At 43.5% G+C, this 26,991-nt stretch overlaps 1 protein-coding gene across 2 annotated transcripts in view; it reads right to left on the minus strand.

Annotated features, from left to right (window-relative positions):
• The window catches only part of gpr137c (G protein-coupled receptor 137c), a 65,001-nt gene that overhangs the window by 9,708 nt on the left and 28,302 nt on the right, over positions 1-26,991 (minus strand). Inside the window, exons 2-7 of one of the 2 annotated variants that reach the window (XM_070879209.1) lie at positions 22,934-22,983; positions 22,285-22,513; positions 21,440-21,589; positions 20,739-20,864; positions 6,459-6,577; positions 1,483-1,747 (exon numbers count right to left, since the gene is read on the minus strand). In XM_070879209.1, coding sequence (XP_070735310.1) covers positions 1,483-1,747; positions 6,459-6,577; positions 20,739-20,864; positions 21,440-21,589; positions 22,285-22,513; positions 22,934-22,983 — 939 coding nt within the window. The remainder of the gene's footprint in view (positions 1-1,482; positions 1,748-6,458; positions 6,578-20,738; positions 20,865-21,439; positions 21,590-22,284; positions 22,514-22,933; positions 22,984-26,991) is intronic. The other variant, XM_070879210.1, reaches the window with a different exon arrangement.

The following is a 26,991-nucleotide window of genomic DNA, read 5'->3' on the forward strand; positions in this document are numbered from 1 at the left end:
TAGTAAGTAGTAATCAAAGTGGTCTTCCTGTGCTAAATGGTATATATGTTAATGCAAGGAGCATAGCGAATAAGGCGGATGAGCTAAGAGCAGAGGTGGACACTTGAGAGTATAACATTATAGCCATTGCAGAGACATGGCTGAAAGAGGGGCATGTTTGGCAGATCAATGTTCTTGGCTACAGGATTTTTAGACAAGGCAGAGAGAGGACTAAAAAAGGTGGGGGGGGGGGGGTGGAGGGTCACGATATTGATTAAAGAAACTATTACAGCAGAGGAGGGATATACGTTATGTTAGAGGGATCAAATAAGGCCATACGGGTTGAATTGAAAAATAAAAAGGGACGATCACACTGCTGGGCATGTATTTATAGACCCCCAAACAGTGGGATGGAGATAGAGGAGCAAATATGTAGGCAAATTGCTGTGACGTCCAAAAAACATAGGGCAGTAATAGGTGATTTTAACTATCCTGATATTGATTGGAACAAATATAGTGTAAAGGATACAGAGGGTGCGGAATTCTTGAGAACTTTTTTTAGTCAATATGTAACAAGCCCAATGAGGGGGAAGTTTTGGATTTAGTTTTGGGGAATGAAGTTGAGCAGGTGGAAGGGGTATTAGTGGGAGGGTAATTGGGTGCTAGTGACCTTAATTCAGTCAGATTCAAGGTAGTTATGGATAAGGACAAGGATAGACCAGGAATAAAAGTCCCAAATTGGGGAAAAGCTAACTTTGCTAAGTTGAGGAGTGACTTGGCCAGTGGGCTGGAAACAGCTACTTGTGGGTAAATCAGTGTTGGAACAGTGGGAGGCATTCAAGGAGGAGATCCGGAAGGCTCAGGCCAAATATGTGCTCTTAAAGGGTGGGAACAACAATTCTAGAGCATCCTGGATGTCTAGGGACTTACAGGGGAGGATAAAGAAGAAAAAAGGGAGCTTGTGTCATATACTGACAGCTAAATACTGTCAGTATTTTGGAACTTGAGGAATATAGGGAGTCGAGGTAAAATTAAAAAGGATATTAGGAATGCTGAGAAAGCATGAAAAATTATTGGCCAGTATAATTAGAGAAAACCCAAAGATGTTCTATAAATATATTACGAGCAAGAGGATAACTAAAGAAAGGATAGGGCCATTAGAGACCATGAGGGTAATCTTTGTGTGGAGGCAGAAGATGTTGGTGTGGTTCTTAATGAATACTTTGTGTCCTCCCAAAGGAAAGGGGCAATGACCATCATTTTCCAGTCCTCTTTGGATTTGGGCATGTTGCCAGAGGACTGGAGGACTGCTAATGTGGTACCCTTGTTTAAGAAGGGAGAAAGGATAGATCAAGTAATTACAGGCCTATCAGCCTAACCTCAGTGGTGGTAAAATTATTGGAAAAAATCCTGAAATACAGTATAAATCTACATTTGGAAAGGCAAAGATTAATTAGGGACAGTCAGCATGGATTTGTTAAGGGAAGAGAGTGTTTGACTAACCTGATTGAATTTTTGTGAGGAGATAACCAGGAGGGTCGTGCGTACAATGTAGTGTATGTGGACTTTAGCAAAGCTTTTGATAAGGTTCCACATGGCAGACTGGTCACGAAAGTAAAAGCCCATGGGATCCAGGGCAAAGTGGCAAGTTGGATCCAAAATTGGTTTGAAGGTAGGAAGCAAAGGGTAACTGTTGATGGATGTTTCCAGTGGGGTTCTGCAAGGTTCAGTATTGGGTCCCTTGTTTTTTGTGGTATCCATCAATGATCTAGATTTGAATATAGAGGGTATGATTAAGAAATTTGCAGATGAGACTAAAATTGGTTGTGTGGTTGATATGAAGAGGAAAGTCATGGACTGCAGAAGGATATCAATCTACTGATCAGGTGGGCAGAGCAGTGGCAAATGGAATTTCATTCGGAGAAGTGTGAGGTAATGCACTTGGAGAGGGCTAATAAGGAAAGGGTACACACATTAAGCAGTAAGCCACTTTAGTGTAGATGAACAAAGGGACCTTGGAGTGCTTGTTCACAGATCCCTGAAAGTAGCAGGCCAGTTGGATAAGGTGGTTAAGGCGGCATACAAAACCATCCCGTTATTGGCCGAGGCATAGAATATAACGGAGGGAGGTTATGCTTAAATTGTATAATACTCTAGCTAAGCCACAGTTGGAGTACTGTGTGCAGTTCTGGTTGCTGTATTATAGGAAGAACGTGATTGCATAAGGGAGGGTGTAGAGGAAGTTTACTAGGATGCTGCCTGGAATGGAGAATCTTAGTTATGAGGACAGATTGGATAGGCTGGGTTTGTTCTCATTGGAACAGAGGAGGCTGAGAGGAGACCTCATTGAGGTGTACAAAATTTTGAGGGGCTTGGATATAGTAGATAGCAAGGGCCTATTTCCCTTGGAGGGGCCAATTGCGAGGGGGCATAGTTTTAAGGTGGTTGATGGAAGGTTCAGAGGGAATTTGAGGGGAGGCTGCTTCAAGCAGAGGGCTGTGGGGGTCTGAAAGGGTAGTGGACGCAGAAACCCTCACTACATTTAAAAAGATGCTTGGATGGGCACTTGAAGTGCCGTAACCTGCAGGGTTTATGGACCTAGAGTTGGTAAGTGGGATTAGACTGGATAACCTCTTGCTGGCTGGTGCAGATATGATGGCAAGTACTGCAGCGAATTGAGTACAATCTCCTGGACTAGTTTCAATCGCCTGGATGGATCAGAGGAATTTTCTCACATTTTTTTCCCCCAAATTGGCCTGGGTTTTTAAATCTGGTTTTTGCCTCTCCCAGGAGGTCACATGGCCCCGGTTGGGGTGGAGTACAGAATGTTTCGGTCCAAGGGGTGTTGCAGTTGTGTGGAGCGGACGCTCTTTACCTTTCCGCCATTGATCATAGGTTTATATGTAACCTTCAGGGCTGCTGACAGAGAGCCGTGTGGCTCTTTGTCGGCTGGCACGGACACGATGGGCCGAAATGGCCTCCTTCTACGCTGTAGATTTCTATGATGATCTGGAATGCATTGCCTGAAAGGTGGCGGAAGTAAATTCAATAACAACTTTCAAAAGGGAATTAGATAAATACTTGAAGGGGGAAAAAGGGGACTAATTGGACAACTCTCTCAAAGAGCCAGCACAGGCACAGTGGGCTGAATAGCCTTCTTTTGTGCTCCATGATTCTATCCGTATCTTTTCAGCCTTTCATCGTATAGAACTGCAAATCATGGCTAATTCCACTGCAAGTGGCGGCTATTTCTGCCTTACTCATTGCAATTTATTTTCAGTCAGCATCAGAGCTAAACGAACAGACACCAGCAGTATCAATCCCAAACATAAATCAGTAATGGAAGGAAAATGATTTCTGGCGCAAGGTGGCAGCTGCTCCACACAAGGGGCCCAAGTTTCGGCCTCAGTTGCTCCTGATTTTTTGGAGCAACTGATGTAGAACGGAGTATCTTAGAAATTCAAATTCTCGGCATTTAGTTTGCTCCAGTTCTAGTCAGTTAGAACAGTTTCACTTTGGAACAGAATTTTATTTCTTCAAAAGGGGGCGTGTCTGGCCACTTACGCTTGTTTTCAACGTTTCGGCAGTGAAAACTTACTCCAAACTAACTTAGAATGGAGTAAGTGAAGATTTTTGTACGCTCAAAAAGACCTTGTCTACACTTTAGAAAATCAGGCGTAGGTTACAAATCAGGCGTAGGGAATGGGAGGAGGGGGGTTTAAAGGGAAGTTTACAAACATTAAACTTCAGTTTTACAAATAAAGAGCCATCATCAATAATAAATGATAAAATCAATAAATCAACCAACAAACCAATCAAAAAAAAATTAATAAGAAATAATAAAAAAAAACATTTTCTACTTACCGACTGCAGCACCAGGAGCCCTCCAACAGCGTGCTGGGATGCCCCCCCACCCCCGCCCAGTGTGTCTTTATCTGTGTTTCTGACTGGGTGGAGGGGAAGATGGTGGAAGAGAAGAGAAAGAGAGAGAGAGAGAAAGAGAGAGAGAGAGAGAAAGAGAGAGAAAGAGAGAGAGAGAGAGAGAGAAAGAGAGAAAGAGAGAAAGAGAGAGAGAGAGAAAGAGAGAGAGAGAAAGAGAGAGAGAAAGAAAGAAAGAGAGAGAGAGAGAAAGAGAAAAAGAGAAAAAAAAGAGAAAGAGAAAAAAAGAGAAAGAGAAAAAAAGAGAAAGAGAAAAAAAGAGAAAGAGAAAAAAAGAGAAAAAGAGAGAAAAAAAGAAAGAGAAAGAGAAAGAGAAAAAGAGAAAAAGAGAAAAAAAGAGAAAGAGAAAGAGAAAGAGAGAGAGAGAGAGAGAGAGAGAGAGAGAGAGAGGCGGGCCGGGCCCCAAGACTTCGAGCTTAGACTTACCGGATTGACAGGTAGGTGGCGTCGGGTCCGGGAGCGCGGATCGGGACGGAGATTGGTCGGGAGCGGAGGTCGGCTGGGGGGGGGGGGGGGGGGGGGGGGAAGGGGGGGAAGGTCGGGAGTGGGGGAAACGGAGGTTGGGTCGGGCGGTCCGGTAGGGGGAGGTGGGAGCGGGAGTCAAGTAGGGTCGGGTCCGGAGGAAGCAGCCTTATGCACGCTGCCCCAGTGAGGCCATTCGGCCAGGGCTAGGGGCTGCGTGCTTCGGGCCCCTCCCACACAGTTTTGGGCGCCTGGAGCTACTGCACTTGCGCGCCCACTGTAGCGCGCATGTGCAGAGGTCCCAGCACTGTTTTGGGAACAGGAGACCACCACCAGGTCCCACAAGCCTGTCCATTTTTCAGCTCAACCCACTTACCTTCTCAATATGCAATTTGAGACAGTGTAGGAGTCAGTTAGTCTCTTAGGAGATCTTTCAAGCAGAGTTGTAACACTGGGAATCATGAGATATAGGCCTGAAAGCAGATTGCTTTTAATTCCGTTGTGGGGTTTCCCTCCATGTTAAATTTCATTTTAAATCAGGAGTTTTTTTTCTACCCCAGTTCTATTTTTATGGAATTATATTGAAGATTGACATTAGGACCTCATCACATGATCAACTTGGTGACAATTGGCAGATACTCTGAATGACAGCATCAGAGCAACTGAAGCCATATCCATGAGCAATATGGGCTGGCTGGGAAAATACATTCTTGTAAGCATTACTTTACATGCAACTTTGCAGATTAAAAAGTTGCTTATTTGTTATTACTCTTACTGGTCAGGAAATGAAAAAAAGGTAGAAATTTGAAATTTTAAACTGTGTCCCCCAACCAAGGTTAGTGTGAAATTGTAGTTGATGCTGTAGAAAAAAACCCCAGGTCAATTCAACACAATATCCCAGGAATTGTCTAGAAGTTCAGGGGTCAGATTTAGTTAGATTCTATGGGCTGGAAATTCAGTGATTTTTGCGACTGGGTTCTTTGTGCTATTTCACTTTTTTGGCGAAAACCCGGTCGGCAGAAATTTCAGTGACGTTTTATGGCGGCGGTTATCAAATATCACTGGAGAGAGGACTGCTGCCGTGCAAGACTCAAAATATCGCTTTTGCCAAAAATTTGGCTCTGTGCGCACCCATATTTTGCACGAAAGAGACCACTAGGGAGAAACCTGTGTTGCAGCCCTTGGAGCAGCAGTATGAAGACCTGCAAAAAAGGCAAGTTAGTTTTTAGTTTATTCTTTTGCAGCGATTCACCAGATAATGGTCTTGTAAATTTGTGTTTTTTTCCAATTTATTTATATTTATTTATTTTTTGGTGTTTTTCCACACTCTTGGGCCCAACGCGCAGTGGCATCGGTCTGACTAAAGTTGCAGAAAATTCATGATTTGTGCCGTGAATCCTTATGCAACGCCTATTTTTACTGTACAAATTAAACCTTGAATTTACAACCTTAGTGATAGCATTCCGATAACGCTGATTTTGGTGAAAAAATATTATCGCTGCGAACCGAATTTCTAGCTCAGTGACTAGAGCCATTTTGGCAACTGATAAAATGGAAACTTGTTCCGATACTGCCTCAGGCTGCAAATTTTGAATGGTGATTACCAAAGCAACATCATACATCCTAAAGTAAAAAGGCATCACCTGTCTCACTTTACAATTTTGTTCTTAAAAATGACTCCTGGAAGAATAAAGGGGGAATTTAAAAAAAAACACAGCACATTAAATTAGTTCTGCCAGTCTCTTGCCAGACTTGTCCACTGCATGACAGAACCAAGCAAGTCTTACCCAGGATGACAATCTGAAAAAGGGGAGTTAGAAAACATATGTAGGAACACTATGACAATTATCTGTGGTCACATGACTAAGGTGCTCATGCTAAAGAGTATTTCCTTCTTTAGTTTCTTCTCCCACAATAAATTATTTTTGGAGAATAAAGTATTGTTAGCTATAAAATGCATTTACAGTGATTACAATTGCCAATACTTCATCAGGAATGCTTATCGAAAAGGCTATTACTGCACTTTCATAAGTGTCAAATGGTTAAGGATTTGAAGATCTATCTCTAGTTTCACCCACCTTCCTCTCGAGCCACTGCTTCTACTTAAATCATCTTCATCACTATCATACCGTCTTGGATTATCGAAAAAGTATGCCTTGGAACTGAAACTGTGACTGTTGATCATTCCACCTGATCCCTATAAAAGATTTTCATTCGACAATGTTACAACAGGATTAATTGTATTCAAGTCAATTACATTTTACATTAAAAAGGACTGAACAACCATATCAAACACAATGCTGACAAAAAAGTGCAGATCAGTCTCACGCCATGTTTTGTAGTTGGCACCAAATGAAAATTAGACAAAACTAAAAAGTGGTCGTTTAAAAAAATATTTATTTGTGCACGAGTGACTGGGAATCAAAAAAGTCATTATGCTATTTTAGTTACATTGAAAATTACTTTGTTTTAAACTCGAATATTGCATAGTTGTTACAATGCTGATAAAACATGCACTTTAGCAATACAGGCTCTTAGTTCAAATGCTTCACAAATTGGACAATACTAAACATGCATGATAATGAAGGTTGCCACCAGAATGCACCCCTCCACTGATTCAATAAAAAAAAATGCACTATCCCATAATGATCATGTTTTTAAAATTCAGTCAGCTTAAAAAAAAATCTGTTGTATAATAAAACGTACTAGGATGGGCTGACTGGCTTTCCCCATGTCATTATCTTGTGATCATGTGAATAAAATATATTGTGCTGCAAGACTGACGAACAACAGTGCTGGTTTTGTTTCGGATGGAAAACAAATGGTTACTTTAAAAAGGCAGAATTTACATAAGTGACTTGTCAAAAAAAGTTCTTAAACTTTTCAAACAGTAGAGGCAAAACTGCAGATGTGCTTGCATGGAGCACAAGCCAATTTAGTTTTAAATGAATCTTGAATATAATCCAAGTGATGTGCGACTTTCTTTTACCAAGAGTGCCTGTGCACGCCGGAGGAAAGAGATAGTAAATTGTCAGAAATTTCTCAATTTTGCCCATAAGCAATATTGACCAGATTCCTGAGATACTGGGACCATTTTTGTTTCCAAGGAATGCTGTACAGTTGGGATGATCGCTATCCAGACCAGAGGTACCCATGCCCACCTGAAAAGGTTAAATAGGGTAGTAGGGAAAGATTTAAACTACTTAGGGGTGGAGTGGGAAAATTCACACCAAGTCTTGTAAATAGTGACCATATTATGATTGAATTTGATATCAGGTTTGAAGAGGAGAAGGGAGAGTTACAAACCAAGATTTAAAATTTAAGCAAGACAAACTTCGAAGGGATGATAACACATTGACCACATTAAAACTTGGCTAAACTGTTAATGTGTAAATCTACAGTGGGAAATATGTAAAGTAATTTTTGGTACAATACAAAACCCATAATGGTCAACATACGAGGCAAATGACAGTATCAAGCTAAAAAGGGCTGGCGCAAATGCAAGGAAAAGTAGGAATCTAGCAGACAGAGCGAAAAAAGCAACGCACGGATACAAAGAAAGTAATGAGGTGCAAAAATGAGAGCATTAATTAAAAACTGGCAAGGAATATCAAAGCTCACAGAAAAAATTAAGAATGTGGACACTAAACATAGATGCAGGAGAGACTATAATGAATAATGAGGAAATGGCAGACTTGTTAAATTAATACTTTATCGGTTTTCAGTGGTAGAAGGAAGATAAAATACTAGTAGAATGGAACTTAAAAATAGTCAAGTGGAGGAACAAAATGGTAATAGCAAAAATAATTGGACTCAAAAGATAGACAAATCTCCAAGACTCGATGGTTTCCACCTCAGGGTATTAAAACAAATAGGCGAGGAGATTGCAGATGCAATAATTATAATTATAATTATACAATGCCCTCTATATTCAGGAATGGTGCCTTTAGATTGGAAAATTCCAAATGCCGCACCATTATTTTAGGGAGGGAGAAACCAGGTAACTACAGACCTGTCAGTTTATCAATTGTGGAAAGTTACTCAAATTGATCATCAGAGTGACTGAGCACTTGGACAAGCATCAGTTGGTCAAAGAAAGTCTACATGTTTGTGGATTAATCTAGTTGAGTATTTTGGAGATCACTAGCAGGGTGGACAGGGGCAACTCTTAAGGACTGCCATAACGCATTTGTTAATCTCTTGTGCAGAAACTTATTAGCAAAAATGAGTGCACAAGATTGGATGTAATCTTGTGATATGGTCGATAATTGGCTGGGAGGTAGAGGACAGTCAGGATAAAGGGCTGCAAGATGTGTCAAGTGGTGTCCCCCAGGGATCTGTACTGAGGCCTCAATTTTATATACAGTTCAATGACTTGGACAAAGGAAGAAAGAATTGTATATTCAAGTTTGCAGACAAGAAGTTTGGAGACACAGGGCTGGATTTTTGGCTTTAGAGATTTTGGGGCATTAATCATGGCAGGGCGGTCCTGATATTGCTTGGAAACAGTTTGTGCCAGTGTCTAAAATTTGGCTGAAACTGAGGTTCAATGATCGGGGGTGCTAAATCAGGCATTACACACCTGTGCTTGGCCGCCCCAGCCGAAAATCGCAGCACAATAAAATGCTCTAGGGTTTGCGCATGTGCAGACGCGCTCGATGCTTCCCGGGCCCAAGTAAAAGTTTAAGGGGTGCCGATTTTGTTTACACATACGCAGATGCACCTGCCCACTTCAGAGTGGGAGACATGGCGCGGGGGGGGAAGAGGACAGAGAGCACGCCGCTTCTCTGACGGCCACTGAGGCCTTAGCTCAGGCCATTGAAAGGTGACCTGCACTGCACCTAATGGGAGGAAGGAGGCCCGTGCCAAGGGTGTTGAGAAGGATTTGGAGGAAGATAGCCCTGGAGGTGTCAGCAGCAGACAGTGGCTAGAACTGCCACCCAATGCCACAAGAAATTTAACATCCTCACATAGGTCACCAGGGTGAGTACCCTTTACATTTATGGACCCGGGCCTGGTTGCAAGATCACTGTCTCACACAATGTAAAGTCTTTGGCGGAGCTGCCCCGTGTTCGAGTTGTTGAAGTTACCTGAAAGCTGGAGGCTCACTTCTCCAGCCACGCCCACTCCATTCAGGTGGCACAGATCCTTTTGTCCTCTAATCATTGTGACATCTCCTCGCACTCCCCTTCCACTGTTGATATACGTTGCCCAAACATCACCCTGAACCACAATGCTACCTGGCTCTCTCCTCCTCCCAGTTTTTCTACAAGCTCAGTCCACAACCACGCAGATTGTAATGAACACATTGGTACTTCCAGACAGTGGCAGCGATTCAACTATGGAAGGCACATGTGGCACAAGAGGAGCTGCACACTTACTCAACCCTTCTTTTTGCTCTTATTGTAAGCCAAGTTAGCACATAATTGGAGGGAGCAGAAGCGGACCGGAGGCGGAGGTGCAGGAGCTGACCGTGGAGCAGTGTCGGCCCACATGGGCACCCCAGTTTGCACTGTGGCCGGCAGCGAGGCCCAGCCCCCTACGGGTAGTGATGGTATGTGAATCGCTTTTGCGATTGATGTGACTTCTTTGCCCGCTAATATCAAGTGGCCTAGCCCCTTTACAAATACATGTCCAATGCCACCTTCCTCTTATCTGCGCCTGCCCCTCCCCTGCTGCTTTGTGCTTACAGATGATCAGCCAGAAGCCTTCCAGTGAGCTGTTGACATCTGGGCACGGGGGAAGATGATGAGGGAAGGAAGGACAGTGTGCTCCCTGAGCAGGAGACCCCATCAGTCCCACCGAGTGGGGACACATCAGTGGACAAGCCTGATTTTGAGGGGTTTGAGTACTCTGATGCTCCTGGCCCCAGTGGCCGACAGCAACGCCCAACTGGAGAGGAAGTTCAGAGGCCAGCTCCCTGGAGGATGAGTCGGCCCAGTAGTCCTGCTCTGACAGGCAGACATGGACCTGGACTTGGTGGCCATGTCCAGGGAGAACACGGAAATGCACCGTGACCTCATGGGTGCATTGAGTACAATCCCGCAAATCAGACGCACTTGCTGCAAGTGTGGCAGAGGCAGCCTCATGCAGTGCCTGCGCATTTGAAGACTCCAGCGAGCCCATCCTTGGCCGCTCAGAGGCAGATGCGCTCCAGCAGCAATAGTGGAGTCCCAGAGGGGATGACGCGTGCCATGTCAGCAGTAATCACATTGCAGACACAAGCCACGCTACAGGCTAGGTGATGCCATGCGATCACTGACTGCTGCCATCTTCTGTTCCTCACTGTCCAACGGGGAAGTGACCGTGCCAAACCAGGCCAGCAAGTTTAAATAAATTTCATCATGGGACGTGGGTGTTGCTGGCAAGGCCAGCATTTATATTGGCCATCCCCAATTTCGCTTCGAGAAGATGGTTGTGAGCAGTCTTCTTGAACTACTGCAGTCCGTGTGTAAAGGTACTTCCAGTGCTGTTGGGGAGCAAGTTCCAGGATTTTGACCCAGCGACATTGAAGGAATGGTGATATACTTCCAAGTTAGGATGGTGTGTGACTTGGAGGGGAACATGGAGGTGGTTGTGTACCCATGCATCTGGTGCCCTGGTCCTTCTAGGTGGTAGAGATCGCAGGTGTGCAAGGTGCTGCCGAAGAAGCCTTGGCAAGTTGCTGCACTGCATTTTGTAGATGGTACACACTGCAACTACGGTACGTCGGTGATGGAGGGAGTGAATGTTTAAGGTGGTGGTGGATGGGGTGCCAATCAAGCAGTCCGCTTTGTCCTGGATGGTGTCAAGCTTTGAGTGCTGTTGGAGCTGCACTCATCCAGGCAAGTGGAGAGTATTCAAACACACTCCTAACTTGTGTGTTTTGGAATGTGGAAAGGCTTTGGGGAGTCAGGAGGGGAGACACCCGCCACAGAATACCCAGCCTCTGGCCTCTTATTGCTACAATGTGTGTGTGGCTGGTCCAGTAAAGTTTCTGGTCAATGGTGACCTCCAGGATGTTGATGGTGGGCGATTCGACGAGAATGTCAAGGCACAGTGGTTAGACTCTCGCTTGTTGGAGATAGTCATTGCCAGGAACTTGTGGGGTGCAAATGTTACTTGCCACTTATCAGCCCAAGCCTGAATGTTGCCCAGGTCTTGCTACATGTGGATATTATCTCAGGAGTTGTGAATGGCACTGAACACTGTGCAATCAGCGAACATCCTCACTTTTGACCTTATTTTGGAGGGAAGGTCACTGATAACCATCTTCAGCTGCTTCGAGCATAGGACACGGCCCTGAGGAATTCCTGCAGCGATGTCCTGGGGCTGTGATGATTGACCAACAACCACCTTTCCTTTGTGCTTGGTATAACTCCAGCTAGTGGAGAGTTTTCCCCAATTCCCATGGACTCGAGTTTTATTCGGGCTCCTTGATGCCATACTAGGTCAAATGCTACCTTGATTTCAAGGGCAGTCACTCTGCCCTCACCTCTGGAATTCAGCTCTTTTGTCCATGCTTGGACCAAGGCTGTAATGAGGTCTGGAGCAGAGCGGTCCTGGTGGAACCCAAACTGGGCATCGGTGAGCAAGTTATTGCTGAGTAAGTGTCGCTTGATAACACTGTTGACGACACATTCCATCACTTTGCTGATGGAGAGTAGACTGCCGAGGTGGTAATTGGCTGGATTGGATTTGTCCTGCTTTTTCTGGTCACACATCGCGCTCGGGATGCTGAGACTCAGCCCCGTGAGTGGCAGTGGCCCCCAGGAAATGGAAGGTGTGGTCCTTCAAGATGACAGACTCCCACCACCGTCATTCTGACCTTGCACCTAATGTGGTCCACACCTGAGCCATCACAGACTGCTGCTGCCAATGCAGAGTCGTCCACAGCTGGATCTTCCAGGCCCAGAAATTGTCCAGGGGGTCCTCACAGGCTGTCTGGCCACATACAGCAGTCCTCAAGCAGCCTTGCTGAAGGCACGGAGGCCTCTGAGGAGCAGTAGGCGTGGGAGGGGGTTAAATGGTGGGCTGGGCAGGGAGTTCAGGCCAAGTCAGATTAAGGACTAGGACCACGTTTTGGGGGGGGGGGGGGGGGGGGGAATGCACTGAAAGTTGTTAATCCTGTCTGTAAAATAGTGACAGTACATTGCTGTTCTTCATTGTTGTTGAGTGCATTGCAACAGGATGTTATATTTTGTCTGCATCTTTTTGGGGTGGGGGGGAAGGGGAGGTGTTGGCTTGTTTGTTTCAGTAAAATGTTACTTTGATCATTTGTCATTGATGTCTTATGTATCATTGCAAACTTCACCGGAGATGTGCTATTATGGTGGCACATAGTGCAGCCAGTATTAGCTGCAGCCTTCATTCAGGAGAACCGATCCATTATCAGCTGCTGACATGCGGCTCTTGGCAGCAACTCCACGCTGCCTCCCTTGTGGATGGTGTGGCCATTCAGGGTCTCGCCAGGCTCCTGTTCGTTGTCATCTCTTCTTCCTTCCCCCCCCACCCCCCGTGGCAATGCCTGGCTCCTCATGATGGTCAAGTTGTGCAGCATGCAGTACACCACAATGAATTCAGGGACCTGTTGAGGGGAGTATTGAAGGCTGCCTCCAGAGCAGTCCAGGCATCGAAAATGCTGCTTGAGCACCCAGATTGTCTGTTCGACGATGTTGCGGGTGGCCGTATGGCTCTCATTGTAGCACTGCTCCGCTTGTGTGGTGGGGTTGCCGAGGGGGATCATGAGCCAGGTGGCTAAGCAGTATCCTTGTCCGCGAGCAACCAGCCATGCCCTTCCCATGGTGGCCGAAACAATGAGTGCGCTCTCACGCAGGATGAAATGATTATGTCCGCTCCCTGGATAGCGGGCATTCACTGCGTGTGGTCGCACACCAGCTGCACGTTTAGGGAGTGTGATAGCCCTTTTGGTTTCTGAATGCCTCTGGTGCTTGCAAGGCCATATGTATGAAGTCAATGGCTCCTTGAACCCTCAGGAAGACCGCAATTCTGTCAAAGCCACATGCCTGCTTATTCTGGCTCTCCCTGCTCACTGGGAATGTTAGCAAGTCCATTCTGCAGGCATACAGAGCCTTTGTGACGTGGCAAATGCAGCGATGTGCATTGTATTGAGTCTTGCTGCATATGTCCCCTGCTGCAGCCAGGAAAGAGCCGGAGGCATAGAAGGCCAGCGCCACAATATATATGGTTACGCTATTAAAACGGAGATGCTAAAATGCTGGAGCAGAGCGGTCCTGGTGGAACCCAAACTGGGCATCGGTGAGCAAGTTATTGCTGAGTAAGTGTCGCTTAAATGGTTATGTTGGAATTACAGATGGAACATCTCCTTGGACCAGACACACGATTAGAATTGCTAATGTTTTGGTTTCCTATGGAGGTATGTACTATATACAATCTCCATGTTGCTAAGTGATAATCTGTTGTTTTTAAAGTTAAGACTTGAACTGGTGTATGTATTTTATGTACAAAGCGAGGCAGGATTTGAAGTAATCATAGAAATTTACAGCACGGAAGGAGGCCATTTCGGCTCATCGTGTCCACGCCAGCCGACAAGAGCTATCCAGCCTAATCCCACTTTCCAGCTCTTGGACCGTAGCCCTGTAGATTACAGCATTTCAAGTGCATATCCAAGCACTTTTAAAATGTGGTGAGGGTTTCTGCCTCTACCATCCTTTCAGGCATCGAGTTCTAGACTCCTACCATCCTCTAGGTGAAGAAATTTCTCCTCAAATCCCCTCTAAACCTCCTGCCAATTACTTTAAATCTATGCACCCTGGTTGTCGACGCCTCTGCCAAGGGAAATAAGTACTTGCCAACAACTATCAAACCTCATGATTTTATACACCTCAATAAGGTCTCCCAGCAGTCTCCTCTGCTCCAAAGAAAACAAACCCAGCCTGTCCAATCTTTTCATAGCTAAAATTCTCCAGTCCAGGCAACATCCTCGTACATCTCCTCTGTACCCTCTCTAGTGCAATCACTTCTTTCCTGTAATGTGGTGATCAGAACTGCCCGCAGTACTCTAGCTGTGGCCCAACTAGTGTTTTTACAGTTCAAGCATGACCTCCCTGCTCTTGCCTTTATTAGCCGAGGCATAGAATACAAGTATTCCGTATGCCTTCTGAACCATCTCATCTACCTGGCCTGCTACCTTCAGGGATCTGTGGACCTGCACTCCAAGGTCTCTGTTCTTCTACACTTCATTCCCTTGCCTGGTTAGCCCTGTATTCCCTTGCCTGGTTAGCCCTCCCCAAATGCATCTCCTCACACTTCTCCAGATTGAATTCCATTTGCCACTGTTCTGCCCACCTGACCAGTTCATGCAGTCTACAGCTTTCTTCATTATCAACCACACAGCCGATTTTAGTATCATCTGCAAACTTCTTAAATCATACCTCATACATTCAAGTCTAAATCATTCATATATACACACACACACCACACAAAAGCAAGGGACCTAATACTGAGCCCTGCAGAACCCCACTGGAAACAGCCTGCCAGTCACAAAGACACCCATCCACCATTATCCATTGCTTCCTGCCTCAGCCAATTTTGGATCCAACTTGCCACTTTTCCCTGGATCCCATGGGCTTTTACTTTCATGACCAATCTGCCATGGGGGCACTTACCAAAAGCCTCGCTAAAATCCATATGCGCTACATCAAACACACTACCCTCCTCAAAAAATTCAATTAAGTTTAGTCAGACACAACCTTCCCTTAAAGCCATACTCAGTCCTTCATTAATCTGTATCTTTCTAAATAGTTTTTTCAAATAATTTTCCCACCACTGAGGTTAGGCTGCCTGGCTTGTAATTACTCGGTATATCCCTTTCTCCCTTTTTAAACAAAGGTACAAAGTTAACAGTCCTCCAATCCTCCGGCACCACACCTGTAGCCAGAAAGGATTGGAAAATGGTGGTCAGAGCCTCTGCTACTTCCTCTTTTGCTGCTCTTAATAGCCTGGGATACATTGCATCCGGGCCTGGGGATTGATCCACTTTCAATGCTGTGAAGCCCCTTAATTTTTCCTCTCTCACTAGCTTAACAGAACTACTTGCGAAGAAAATGGAAGGAAGTTTGGGGAAGTTAATGTAAACATTTGCGACATCATAAAAGGAGATAACACTCTGAAACAATCAGGTTTCTGGCTTGGGCGTCATGAGATCAAAGAAGGATACGGACAAAAGAGATAAGGCACGAATTCCACAGGAAGGAAACCCTGGGAAAATATAAAACAGAGGAAGACATGTAGCTAAAATCATAAGACGTCTTTAGGGCAGGCTTTGACACAAGAATCGAGACCAAGAACAGGAGATAGCATTGGATAGCAAGTTTTTAGGGAAACCTCAATAGGTTAAATATCAATATTGTAGATCAGGCCCACCCCTAAAAATAAAATAAAAAAGTGACCTTCCAAAAGCTTGTGCTCAGACTGAAGAGAGGAGAAAAGGCCAAACAGATGATGAGAGGAGGCTCTAGACGAAAGGAAGAAGAGAATTGCTCACGTGCATCAACTGTCTGTCCAAATCGGATCGGTATCAGTTACTTGTTACGGTCATATGTTTTTGCTGTGTAACTAGTGTGTTATATTCCATCTTAAACTCTGATTAAACACAATATACCCACCATATTGGTTTGCACTTGAACCTGATTATTTAAAGTGACCAGAGATAGCCGAAGAGAGTTTATTTCTAACAATGTCACCTAGCAATAGCATGGAGCAGGATACGCTGGAAAACTAGCAATGTCCCCATTAAATTATTTCACTGAAGTTGCAAGGACACGAATAGCAGATAAATTTACGGCTTTAAATTCTGAGCTTCATGCAGCGTATTGTGCACAAACGTCACAGTCAACATGACCTCCAATTTAGGATCTCCTCCTCAATTTAAAGACGCGGCAAATAGCGCCTACTCGACCATGGAACCACCTGGTTTTTAAGACGTCCCTTGGGGCGGATGTTAAATGCAGCATTAGCGCTTCATTTTGCAACTGGGGTGCAAACGGAACGTGGCACGACGATTGAAGTCATGATCTGAATGAAACTACAGGGCGGGGCAGTATTTTTTTTGCACCGCTGAAAAACCAGAGCCGAATTTGCCGGCTGGTAAAAGCTGGCCGCCCGGCGTTAAGCATTTAAGACACTTCGCCTCCCCTCCAGGGCACTAATAGAGGTGCAGATCAGCCAAAAATCCAACCCACAGCAAGTTGTGCGGATGGAACCAGAAAGTTATAGAGAGACATAAATAGACTGAGTGGACAAAACTGTGATAAGATGGAGTCCAATGTGGGGAAGTGCGAGGCCACCCACTTTGGATCCGAGAAAGACAAATGTGAGTATTTTCTTGGTGAGAAACTAGGAGCTATAGAGGAGCAAAGGGATTTAGGCACCCATGTACACCAAAAGTTAGTGTATAGGTACAAAAAGTAATCAAAAAGGTTAATGGAATTGTGGCCTTTATCTCAGTAGGGGTGGAATTCAAGTGAGGAAATGATGCTTCAGTACAGCTTTCAGTTTTGAGCATCGAACTGAGGAAAGATATTTTGTCCCTGGAAAGGGTACAGAGCAGATTCACCAGAATTATAGCAGAGCCTAATCAACAACAACTTGTATTTACATAGCGCCTTTAACATAGTAAAACATCCCAAGGCACTTTGCAAGAGTGTCACAAGACAAAACAAATAAAATTGACACCGAGCCACACAAGAAATGACAACAGATGACCAAAAGCTTGGTCAAAGGGGTAGGTTTTAAGGAACATCTTAAAAAAGGAGAGGTAGAGAGGTTTAGGGAGGGAGTTTCACAGCTTAGGGCACAGGCAGCTGACGGCATGGCCACCAATGGTTGAGCAGCTTTAATCAGGGATGCTCAAGGAGGGCAGAATTTGAGGAGCACAGATATCTCTGGGGTGCATGTGGTGGGGGGGTGGTTATGAGGCTGAAGAAGATTACAGAGATAGGGAGGAGAGAGGCTATGAAGGGATTTGTAAACAAGGATGGGAATGAGGTGTTGCTTAACCGGGAGCCAATGTAGGTCAGTGAGCACAGGGGCGATAGGTGATCGGGACTTGGAGAGTTAGGACATGGGCTGCCAAGTTTTGGATGACCTAAAGTTTATGTAGGGTAGAATGTGGGAGGCCAGCCAGCAGTGCTTTGGAGTAGTCGAGTTTAGAGTTAACAAAAGGATAGATGAGGATTTCAGCAGTAGATGAGCTGAAGCAGGGACGGAGACGGGCAATGTTACGAGGTGGAAATAGGAGATTTTAGTTATGCCGCAGATGTGGCTGGAAGCTCATTTCAGGGTAAAATGACACCTAGGTTGCAAACAGTCTGGTTCAACCAGAGACAGATGCCAGGGAGAGGGATGGAATCAGTGGCCAGGGAACGCAGTTTGTGGCAGGGACCAAAGCCAATATTTAATTGGAGAAAATTTCTGCTTATCCAGTACTGGATGTCGGACAAGCAGTCTGACAATTTAGAGACCATAGAGGGGTCGAGGGAAATGGTGGTGAGGTAGAGCTGTGTGGCGTCAGCGTATATGTGGAAACTGATGCTGTGTTTTCAGATGATGTCACCAAGGGGCAGCATAAAGATGAGAAATAGTAGGGGGCCAAGGATAGCTTCCTTGGGGGACACCAGAGGTAACAATGCAGGAGTGGGAAGAGAAGCCGTTGGAGGTGACTTTCTGGCTACAATTAGATAGATAAGAATGGAACCAAGCGAGTGCAGTCCCATCCAGCTGAATGATGGTGGAGAGGCGTTGCAGGAGGATGGAGTGGTAAACCATGTCAAAGGCTGTCATTTGTGACTGATGAGAGCAGTTTCAGTACTGTGGCAAGGGTGGAAACTAGATTACAAGGATTTAAACATGGAGTTTCGGGAAAGATGGGCACGGATTTGGGAGGCGACAACACGTTCAGGGACAGGAGAGGAAAGGGAGGTGGGAGATGGGCTGGTATAGCTTGCAAGCTTAGTGGGATCAAGGGTTGCTTTTTTTTTTTGAGAAAGGTGACGACAGCCGATTTGAAGAGGGGGACAGTACTTGGATAGAATACAGTTAACAATGTCAACTAACATGGGAGCCAGAAAAGGAAGTTGGATGGTCAGCAGTTTAGTGGGAATAGGTTCAAGGGAACAGGAAGTGGGTCTCCTGAACAAGATGAGTGTGGAGAGGTCAAGACGAGAGATCAGAGAGAAATTTGAGAAAGGTGAGAGTGTTCAGGGCTGGAAGTTCAGGAAGTCTGGCCCGGTGGGCTAAGGGAAGGAAGGAAAGTGGCAGAGGCAGCTGATCGGATGGTCTCAATCTTTGAGACAAAGTCGTCCATGAGCTCCTTGCACTTGTTGTTGGAGAGTGTGGTGGAGACAGGGGAGAGGGATTTAAGAAGACGGTTAGCAGTAGAGAATAGTCGCTGGGCATTATCTTTGCATTCCAGAATTATGCAATTATGAAAAAAGGTTGCATAAACTTTGTATTTCCATGAATTATGAAGATTGAGGAATGGTCTACTAGGAGGTATTTAAAAAGATAAAAGATTTGATACAGAGAAACTATTTCCTCTGGTGGGAGAATCTAGAACAAGAGAGCATAATCTTAAAATTAGAGCTAGACCAAGTTGAAGTGAAAGGAGGAAGCACTTTTTCCACAAAGTGTAGAAAAAAAAAAATCAGGAATTCGCTCATGAAAAGAGGCTATGGATACTGGATCAATTGAAGCTTTCTAAACCAAGATTGATAGATTCCTGTTGGGCAAGGGTATCAAGGGATATGTTACAAAGACAGTTAAAATAGAGTTGCACAGATTGGCCACCATCCAATTGAATGGCATAACAGGCTCAAATAGCTGAATGGTCTAATCCTGCTTCTATGTTCATGTTCCTAATACATCCTTTTGGACCATTATTAAAGAAGCAGTAAGAAGGACATTTGAAAAACATAATTCAGTAAGGCAGTGTCAGCATGGATTTATGCAGGGGAGTGTCATGTTTGACAAATTTGCTGGAATTCAAGGATGTAACGAGCAAGGTGGATAAGGGGGAAACTAGTGGATGTAGTGTATTTGGACTTCCAGAAGGCATTTGACAAGGTGCCATATAAAAGGTTACTGCACAAGATAAAAGTTCACGGGGTTGGGGGTAATATATTAGCATGGATAGAGGATTGGCTAACAGAAAACCGAGTTGGGATAAATGGTTCATTCTCGGGTTGACAATCAGTAACTAGTGGGGTGCCACAGGGATCAGTGCTGGGACCCCAACTATTTACAATCTATATGAACGACTTGGATGAAGGAACTGAGTGTAACATAGCCAAGTTTGCTGACAATACAAAGATGGGAGGAAAAAAACATCTGCAAAAAGGACATACAGGTTAAGTGAGTGGGCAAAAATTTGACAGATGGAGTATAATGTTGGAAAGTGTGAGGTTATGCACTGTCAAAAAAAAACCAAAGAGCAAGTTATTGTTTAAATGGAGAAAAATTGCAACATGCTATACATTACAGCGGGACCTGGGGGCCCTGGTGCATGAAACACAAAAGGTTAGTATGCAGGTACAGCAAGTGATCAGGAAGGCCAATGGAATCTTGGCCTTTATTGCAAAAGGGATGGAGTATAAAAGCAGGGAAGTTTTGCTACAGTTATACAGTGTATTGGTGAGGCCACACCCGGAATACTGAGTGCAGTTTTGGTGTCCATATTTACAAAAGGATATACTTGCTTTGGAGGCAGTTCAGAGAAGATTCACTAGGTTGATTCCAGGGATGAGGGGGTTGAATTATGAGGAAAGGTTGAGTAGGTTGGGCCTCTACTCATTGGAATTCAGAAGAATGGGAGGTGATCTTATTGAAACATAAAAGATGAGGGGGCTTGACAAGGTGGATGCAGAGAGAATGCTTCCACTGATGGGGGAGACTAGAACTCGGGGACATGATCCTAGAATAAGGGATCGTCCATTTAAAACAGAGGTGAGGAGAAATTTCTTCTGAGGGTTGTAAATCTGTGGCATTCACTGCCTCAGAGAGCTGTGGAAGCTAGGTCATTGAATACATTTAAGACAGAGAGACAATTTCTTAACCGATAAGGGAATAAGGGTTATGGGGAGCGGGCAGGGAAGTGGACCAGAGTCCATGATCGGATCAGCCATGATCGTATTAAATGGTGGAGCAGGCTCGAGGGGCCGTATGGCCTACTCCTGCTCCTATTTCTTATGTTTGTATGTTCCTTTAGAAGACGAGAGAACATTAAAACATTTTAGTATTACGTATTAAAACACAAAAAAAAATTAGTGTTTGAGACATATGGTAGTCAATGAAAAAATGCTATTACAATATATGTTGACTTGTTAAAAATAATTTCATACCAGATTTTGATTTGGTCTCTGCACTCTGAAAAAAAACACCACCAAACTTGTAGGCAATAGTTCCCAAAGGAAAAGAATGATTCCAAACGCCACATATGCTTGGTCACTGACTTTTTCAACATCAGCCTGTAAAGCAGATGTTAATGCAGCTTAATAAATCAATTCAAGTAGAACAGATTCACATGACTAGAAAAAGCTTATTAAAAGCTTATTAAAAACAACTGACATTACAATATGAGAGACTGAAGATTATATTAGTAAGTAGCACACTCCAGTAAATTTCACTGAAGAAACTAAATGTTGTACATTGCTTGAATCTGAAATTTCACCTCGTGCATTAATATAGCTTTGAAATATAAGCCTATAATGTGTATACCTTTAACCATTCTACATTGTTGAAAAACAGTTGCCTTGTTTAGATTAATTTAATCCCAATTCAGCTAATCTTGCTATGTAACTCCAGTCTGTGTGTTTGTCAAATAGTACATTAGCTATTACTAATGGCATGAATAAAATTTTACATGTCAATAAAAGATTGTGGATACAGTATGCTTCTAATGAACTCCTAAAATTATCTTGAACCTTAGTTATTCTTTGCGGAAAATAAAAAATATACATTGATTAACCATATCATCACTCCTTATGCCACATTAAACAACTCTGGTAGTGCCAAAAAGAAAAACACCCTCGTATACAGCTACCTGATCAGACACATTGTACCAGCCATAGTTGAATGAACTGGGCCTATCTTCTGGAGCCATGAAAACCACCACCAGGTTATAAGATGCCCTTGATATATAAAGCAGGATCACTGCAGCACCCACAATTGTGGCCTGACAAACAGAGGTTCCCTGAAACGGAAAATGTATTTATTGTTATGCTGTCTGTAGGGATTTAAAAAGTTATATTTCACAACATTCAACCATAACAGCTTTCAGGTAGCCAGGCTAATAAACCTACAGTGCTTTAGTCACAGTACAATTACTGTTAAGATAAAATTGAAACTTGACACTTTGAACACTATAGTATAATTTCTGTGCCAAAATAAGTGATTTCAATGTTTATTATAATAATTAGAATACCGAGTGACAGTTCATTTGTGACATGACAGTTGTTCTCCCGACAATGATGGGATAAAAATCCCATTTACTCACTGTATGGGCTTTATCAAGTGATTTTGGGAATTTTTTTCTCCCCCATTCAAATATTAAAGCCGGAATCTATTGAAATCCACACAGTTGGCATAATTGCAACCTGCTTTCAATGTTTGTGTCACTATATTGATCCCAAGTGTATTTGAGTGTCACTAAAACAGCACAAACTTTAGGAAGTGGAAAAGTACAAACAAGTAATGCAACTAGATTGACTGACATTTTCAATGTTAAAAAGCCTAATTTATTAAAAAAAATTAAAAACACTTAAAAAAAAAAACTTAAGGCAGAGACGCAACATTACATGCTAAAAATAAATAATTTACTCAAAAATTAATACACCCAGACTGTTCATTTATTAAAACATTGTGCACACTTAAAAATCTGACTTTTACCTTCGACTCAAGATATACATTCGCAGATGACATTTTTGCAATTTTAAAGATGCACACTGCTAATGAAATGGCACAAAGCACAAAGAGGCTGTCATTGATGAGCACTCGAGCAAACACAGTCCATTTCAACTGATTTTCTGGCACATTTCCTTGGACAAGCACTGCACATGTGAAGTTCACCACCAGAAATAGAATGCTAGCAAATAAGAATGCCAGTCGTAATGGAATCCTGAAAACATGTAAAGGAAAAGTTGTTAAAGGATGCTTATTGTATTCACATCAAGTTTGAGATGGCCCCAATAATATAATTTGCATTAGTTACATGTTGCTTTATACAGATACAGATTGCAGAAACTGGATTGAGTAAACAAGGTCACAAGGATGTGTAATGAATGAGTGTTTTTGTTAATAACCACCCACTTGTAAATCATAATTGGGAATATTGGGAACAGATTGCTCAGAAACATAGCAAACATACCAAACATCCTAATTAGTGTATATTCAGCTACAATTGCATCTAAATTTAAATTTAAGTATTTAAGCTATTCTCAAAGTGCGACAAAAATGCCACTTAAGTGAAACAAAAATGCTCTTTACTGTAGCTATTTCCAGCAAAAAAACAAGTAAAGATTACTTGTATGGTACTCACTTATATCTGTTAAGTTCTGGAGAATATTTGGTTTTGGCTTTAAAAATAACCTGCAAGAAAGACATACATGATGATATTGAAAGAAAAACAAAGCAGCAAATGCATTAAATAAATGTGTTTCACACCACAGAAAATCAGATGATGCATTAGTTAATTCCCCTAAAACCTGCATTTAAATAGTACCTTTGACACAATGGGTGACCTAAAGCTTGGAGTGGAGGTCAGCAATGTCTTTTTGATGGAGAGGATTTGGGGTATGAAGGGTCAAACAAGATGTGCAGGCTGCAAATAGTTTACTTCAGCCCGTGTGTGGAGCTGGGAATGGACACCATGGGCTGAAGACAATGGCTTTGATCCACCTATTGTTGGAGGTGGAGGAAGACGGCTTAGATTGGAAGGACAAGCAGTTGAGAAAGCTTGAGGAGGTATAAGCTGGAAACTGACTTGGTTTCTGCAGATGTTACTGTCAAGCAGCATCATGTAGATGAGGACTAGAAGAGGAGAAAAGCTATATCCTGCGGGGGATTTTGAAGTAATAATGTGATTGAAGTCACTGTTGGAAATGCTCTGGCCACATTAGGTAGGTAGGAGTGGAACTAGAAGAGGATGGCGTGGTCAACCATGCTGAACGCTGCAGAGAAGACGAGGAGGAATGAGTCACACATGGATTATTTCAATCAACTACGTTATGAACTGGAAAAACCCAAGTGGTTGTTGTTTGCGATTTGGTTAAAGTTGTTTTGGTGCTGCAAGTTCTGAATCCACACTGGAGGAAGTTGAACATGGAAGTCATCATAGGCAGTCCATCGAATGAGGATGACTTGCTTCCGCGAGTTCACAGGTGTTTCAATGAAGGATCCGATGTCCCAATCCTGAATGCCAATTGAGGGTGTGGAAGATGCCAGTGTATGGATTTTAAAAAATATATAAACGTGTGGTGACTATTGCACAACAGCCATCACACGAGCTTGAGAGCTAGGCCTTTATCCATTGGCAAGGGTTAATCAGATCGATTGGACACCTGCTCTGCTGCACGCACCTAGCGCGCACACGTATCACAATGTGGGCTGGCCCGTGCTGCCCCTGGCTCTTCTGGGCCCCATACCCTCATTTGCCGCACCTCCGCCACAATCTCTCGTCGCACCTACGCCACAAACTCTCGCTGCTCGTCCACCCCGATCTTCCCACTCCTCTGTAACTGGGCCCCGCCAATGTTCCTGCCCACGCTGCAAAACGGCGACCAGGGTTTTAATGACGAGAGAACAGCTCCGCAGGTCGGCAAGTATAAGAGCTGGAGCGGCATATCACTTCAACCTCCAGCGCGAGCTGCTCCAAGTGTGTGACGATTTTGAATTAGGCGACTGGGTGATGTCATCAAAACATGGAATTATGGAAGAGACGGCTACAAAACTGTGAAACAATGACACATTCAAAGACCTCAGAGAGGAAAAGGAGGCTAGAGATTGGATTGTCATTGGTGAGGTGGAAGGGTTAAGAGTGGATTTCTGAAATGGTAATTTTTAAAGGAGACAGAGAGTACCCAGGAGGGAAACAGTGACAATGTCAGCTAGTACAGGGTTGGGGGTAGTAGAAAATGAGGTGGAAAGTCAAGAGTCGAATGGAAATTGAATTAAGGGAGCAAGAGGAGAGTCTCTGATGAAATGAGCTTGGAGGACAAAGTGAGATGGGTATTCAGGGCTAGCAAGGGTGAGGAACTTGGGCCTGGGGAGAGCAGTCTTAATTTTGGTAACAAATTTGAGCTCCTCACACTTTATGTTGAGGTGATGTTAGTGAGGGCAGTTGGTCATCGAAACAAAAAGGAACCACTAGTTATTATCCTTGCTCTCTAGATAATTCTGGAATTATGGACAGTTTTGGCTGGAGTGTAATGTACAATATAATACCAGGGTCATTGATTATAGTGATTGAATAATTGAATAAAAACACATTTTGATTTCTTCAAAGTATTAAGATTAGTGATACTTTCAGGTTCAAATTATATCAGCAGCTTATATTTTTAATTTATTGATTGCTTAGGTAATGCTAGCAAAATTGGAAACAAGATATCAGAACTGGAAGCTGTGGTGGTAGTACAAAACTATGACATAGTGAGAACAGAAACATGTCTAAACCGGAGGATGGAAACAACTTTAACATTCAAAAGTTATACAGTGGCTATACAGTGAACAGAGAACAGGTAAGCTATTCTAATGAAAGACTTCAATCAACCAAGCAAATCCTCAATAGACAGTATTCACAATTTCCATCTACAACAGCTTACATTTATAGTGCTTTTAATTGTAAAAAAAAAATTCCAGGGCACTTCACAAATGGCGTAATTAGACAATAATTGATGCCAAGCCAAAGGAGGAAATATCAGGAGGACTGACCAAAAGCTTGGTCAAAGAAGGTGGGTTATAAGGAGAGACTAAAGGAGGAGGAGAGTGAGATGGAGAGGCAGATGGGTTTAGGGAACGATTTCACACTATAGGCCTAACAGCTGAAGGCACAGCCACCAATGGTTGGGCAAAGGGGTGGGGAAACACAAGTTGGCGAAACAGAGTTTTGGGATGCAGGGAGAAATTATAGTGCTGGAAGAGGCTATAGAGATGGGGAGGGGACATTGAGGGGAATTAAACAACAGGATGAACATTTTAAATATGAACCTTTGGAGGACCAGGAGCCAATGTATGACAGCAAGGACAGAAATACTTAGTCTGTGGTAAACAGAGTTGCGGTACCACAGTCAACAACTTTGAAAACATTGGTTGAAGATGACACAGTCATGTGCAAAGACAGAGGGGTCGAGGGTGGGCTGTTTGAGGAGTGGGCTGATGACTGCTGTTTCGAAAGATATGGTAGACTGTACCAGAGGAGAGGGAACCATTTACATTGTTAAAATGTGGGCCAGGGAGGTTGGGTGATCAGCAGATATGGGGTCAAAGGAGCAGAAGATGGCTCTCATGGGGAAAGTGAGAGATTATCCACTTTGAATCAGAGGAAGACAAATTGGATATATTCTTAATGGAGAGACTAGGAGCCGTGGAGGAGCAAAGGGATTTAGGTGTCCATGTGGACTACAAGCTAGTGCACAGGTACAAAAAAGGGTAATGGAATGTTGTGCCTTTCTCAATGGGGTTGGAATTCAAAAGTGAGGAAGTGATTCAGCTGTAGAGTATTGGACAGTTTTGGGCATCAAACCAAAAGGAAAAATATACTGGCCTTGGAAGGCGCACAGTGCAGATTTACCAGAATTATACCAGGGCTTAAGAGGTTAAACTATGAGGACAGATTGCATAAACCTGGTTTGTATCCCCTGGAGTTTAGGGGATGATTTAATTGAGGTGTTTAAAATTATAAAGGGATTCAAAAGGGTAGCGATATAAACTATTGTCTCCGGTGTGGGAATCCAGAACAAAAAGGGCATAATCTTAAAATGAGAGAGAGAGAGAGAGACTTAGGAGTGAAACTAGGAAGCACTTTGTCAAAACTCCCACTAGTCTGTGTCCTCTGGTTATCAACCCTTCGGCCACCTAAAAGTTTCTCCTCATTTACTCAAATCAAAACCCTTCATAATTTTGAACATCTATTAAATTTCCCCTCACCCTTCTCCAAAAAGAACAATCCCAGCTTCTCCAGTCTCATGTAACTGAAGTCTCGCACCAGTGGCATGATTCTAGTAAATTCCATTCGCACCCTCAAGGCCTTGGCATCCTTCCTAAAATGTGGTGCCCAGAATTGTACCATACTCCAGCTGGGGCCTAACCAGTAATTTATAAAAAGGTTTAGCACAACTTCCTTGCTTTTGTACTCTTATGCCTTGGTTATAAAGCCAAAGATTACATAATCGTTCTGAACAGCCTTCTGAATTTGTCCTGCCACCTTCAAAGATTTGTGTACATACATCCCCAATTCAGTGTTCCTCTACCCCCTTTTAAAATTGTACCATTTAGTTCATATTGCCACTCTCATTCTTCCTACCAAAATGTATCACTTACTTCTCGGTATTAAATTTCATCTGCTAGGTGTCTGCCCATTTCACCAATCCGACTCTGCTC

This window comes from Pristiophorus japonicus, chromosome 4 (genome assembly GCF_044704955.1).
Source record: "Pristiophorus japonicus isolate sPriJap1 chromosome 4, sPriJap1.hap1, whole genome shotgun sequence".
Classification (NCBI taxonomy): Eukaryota; Metazoa; Chordata; class Chondrichthyes; family Pristiophoridae; genus Pristiophorus; species Pristiophorus japonicus.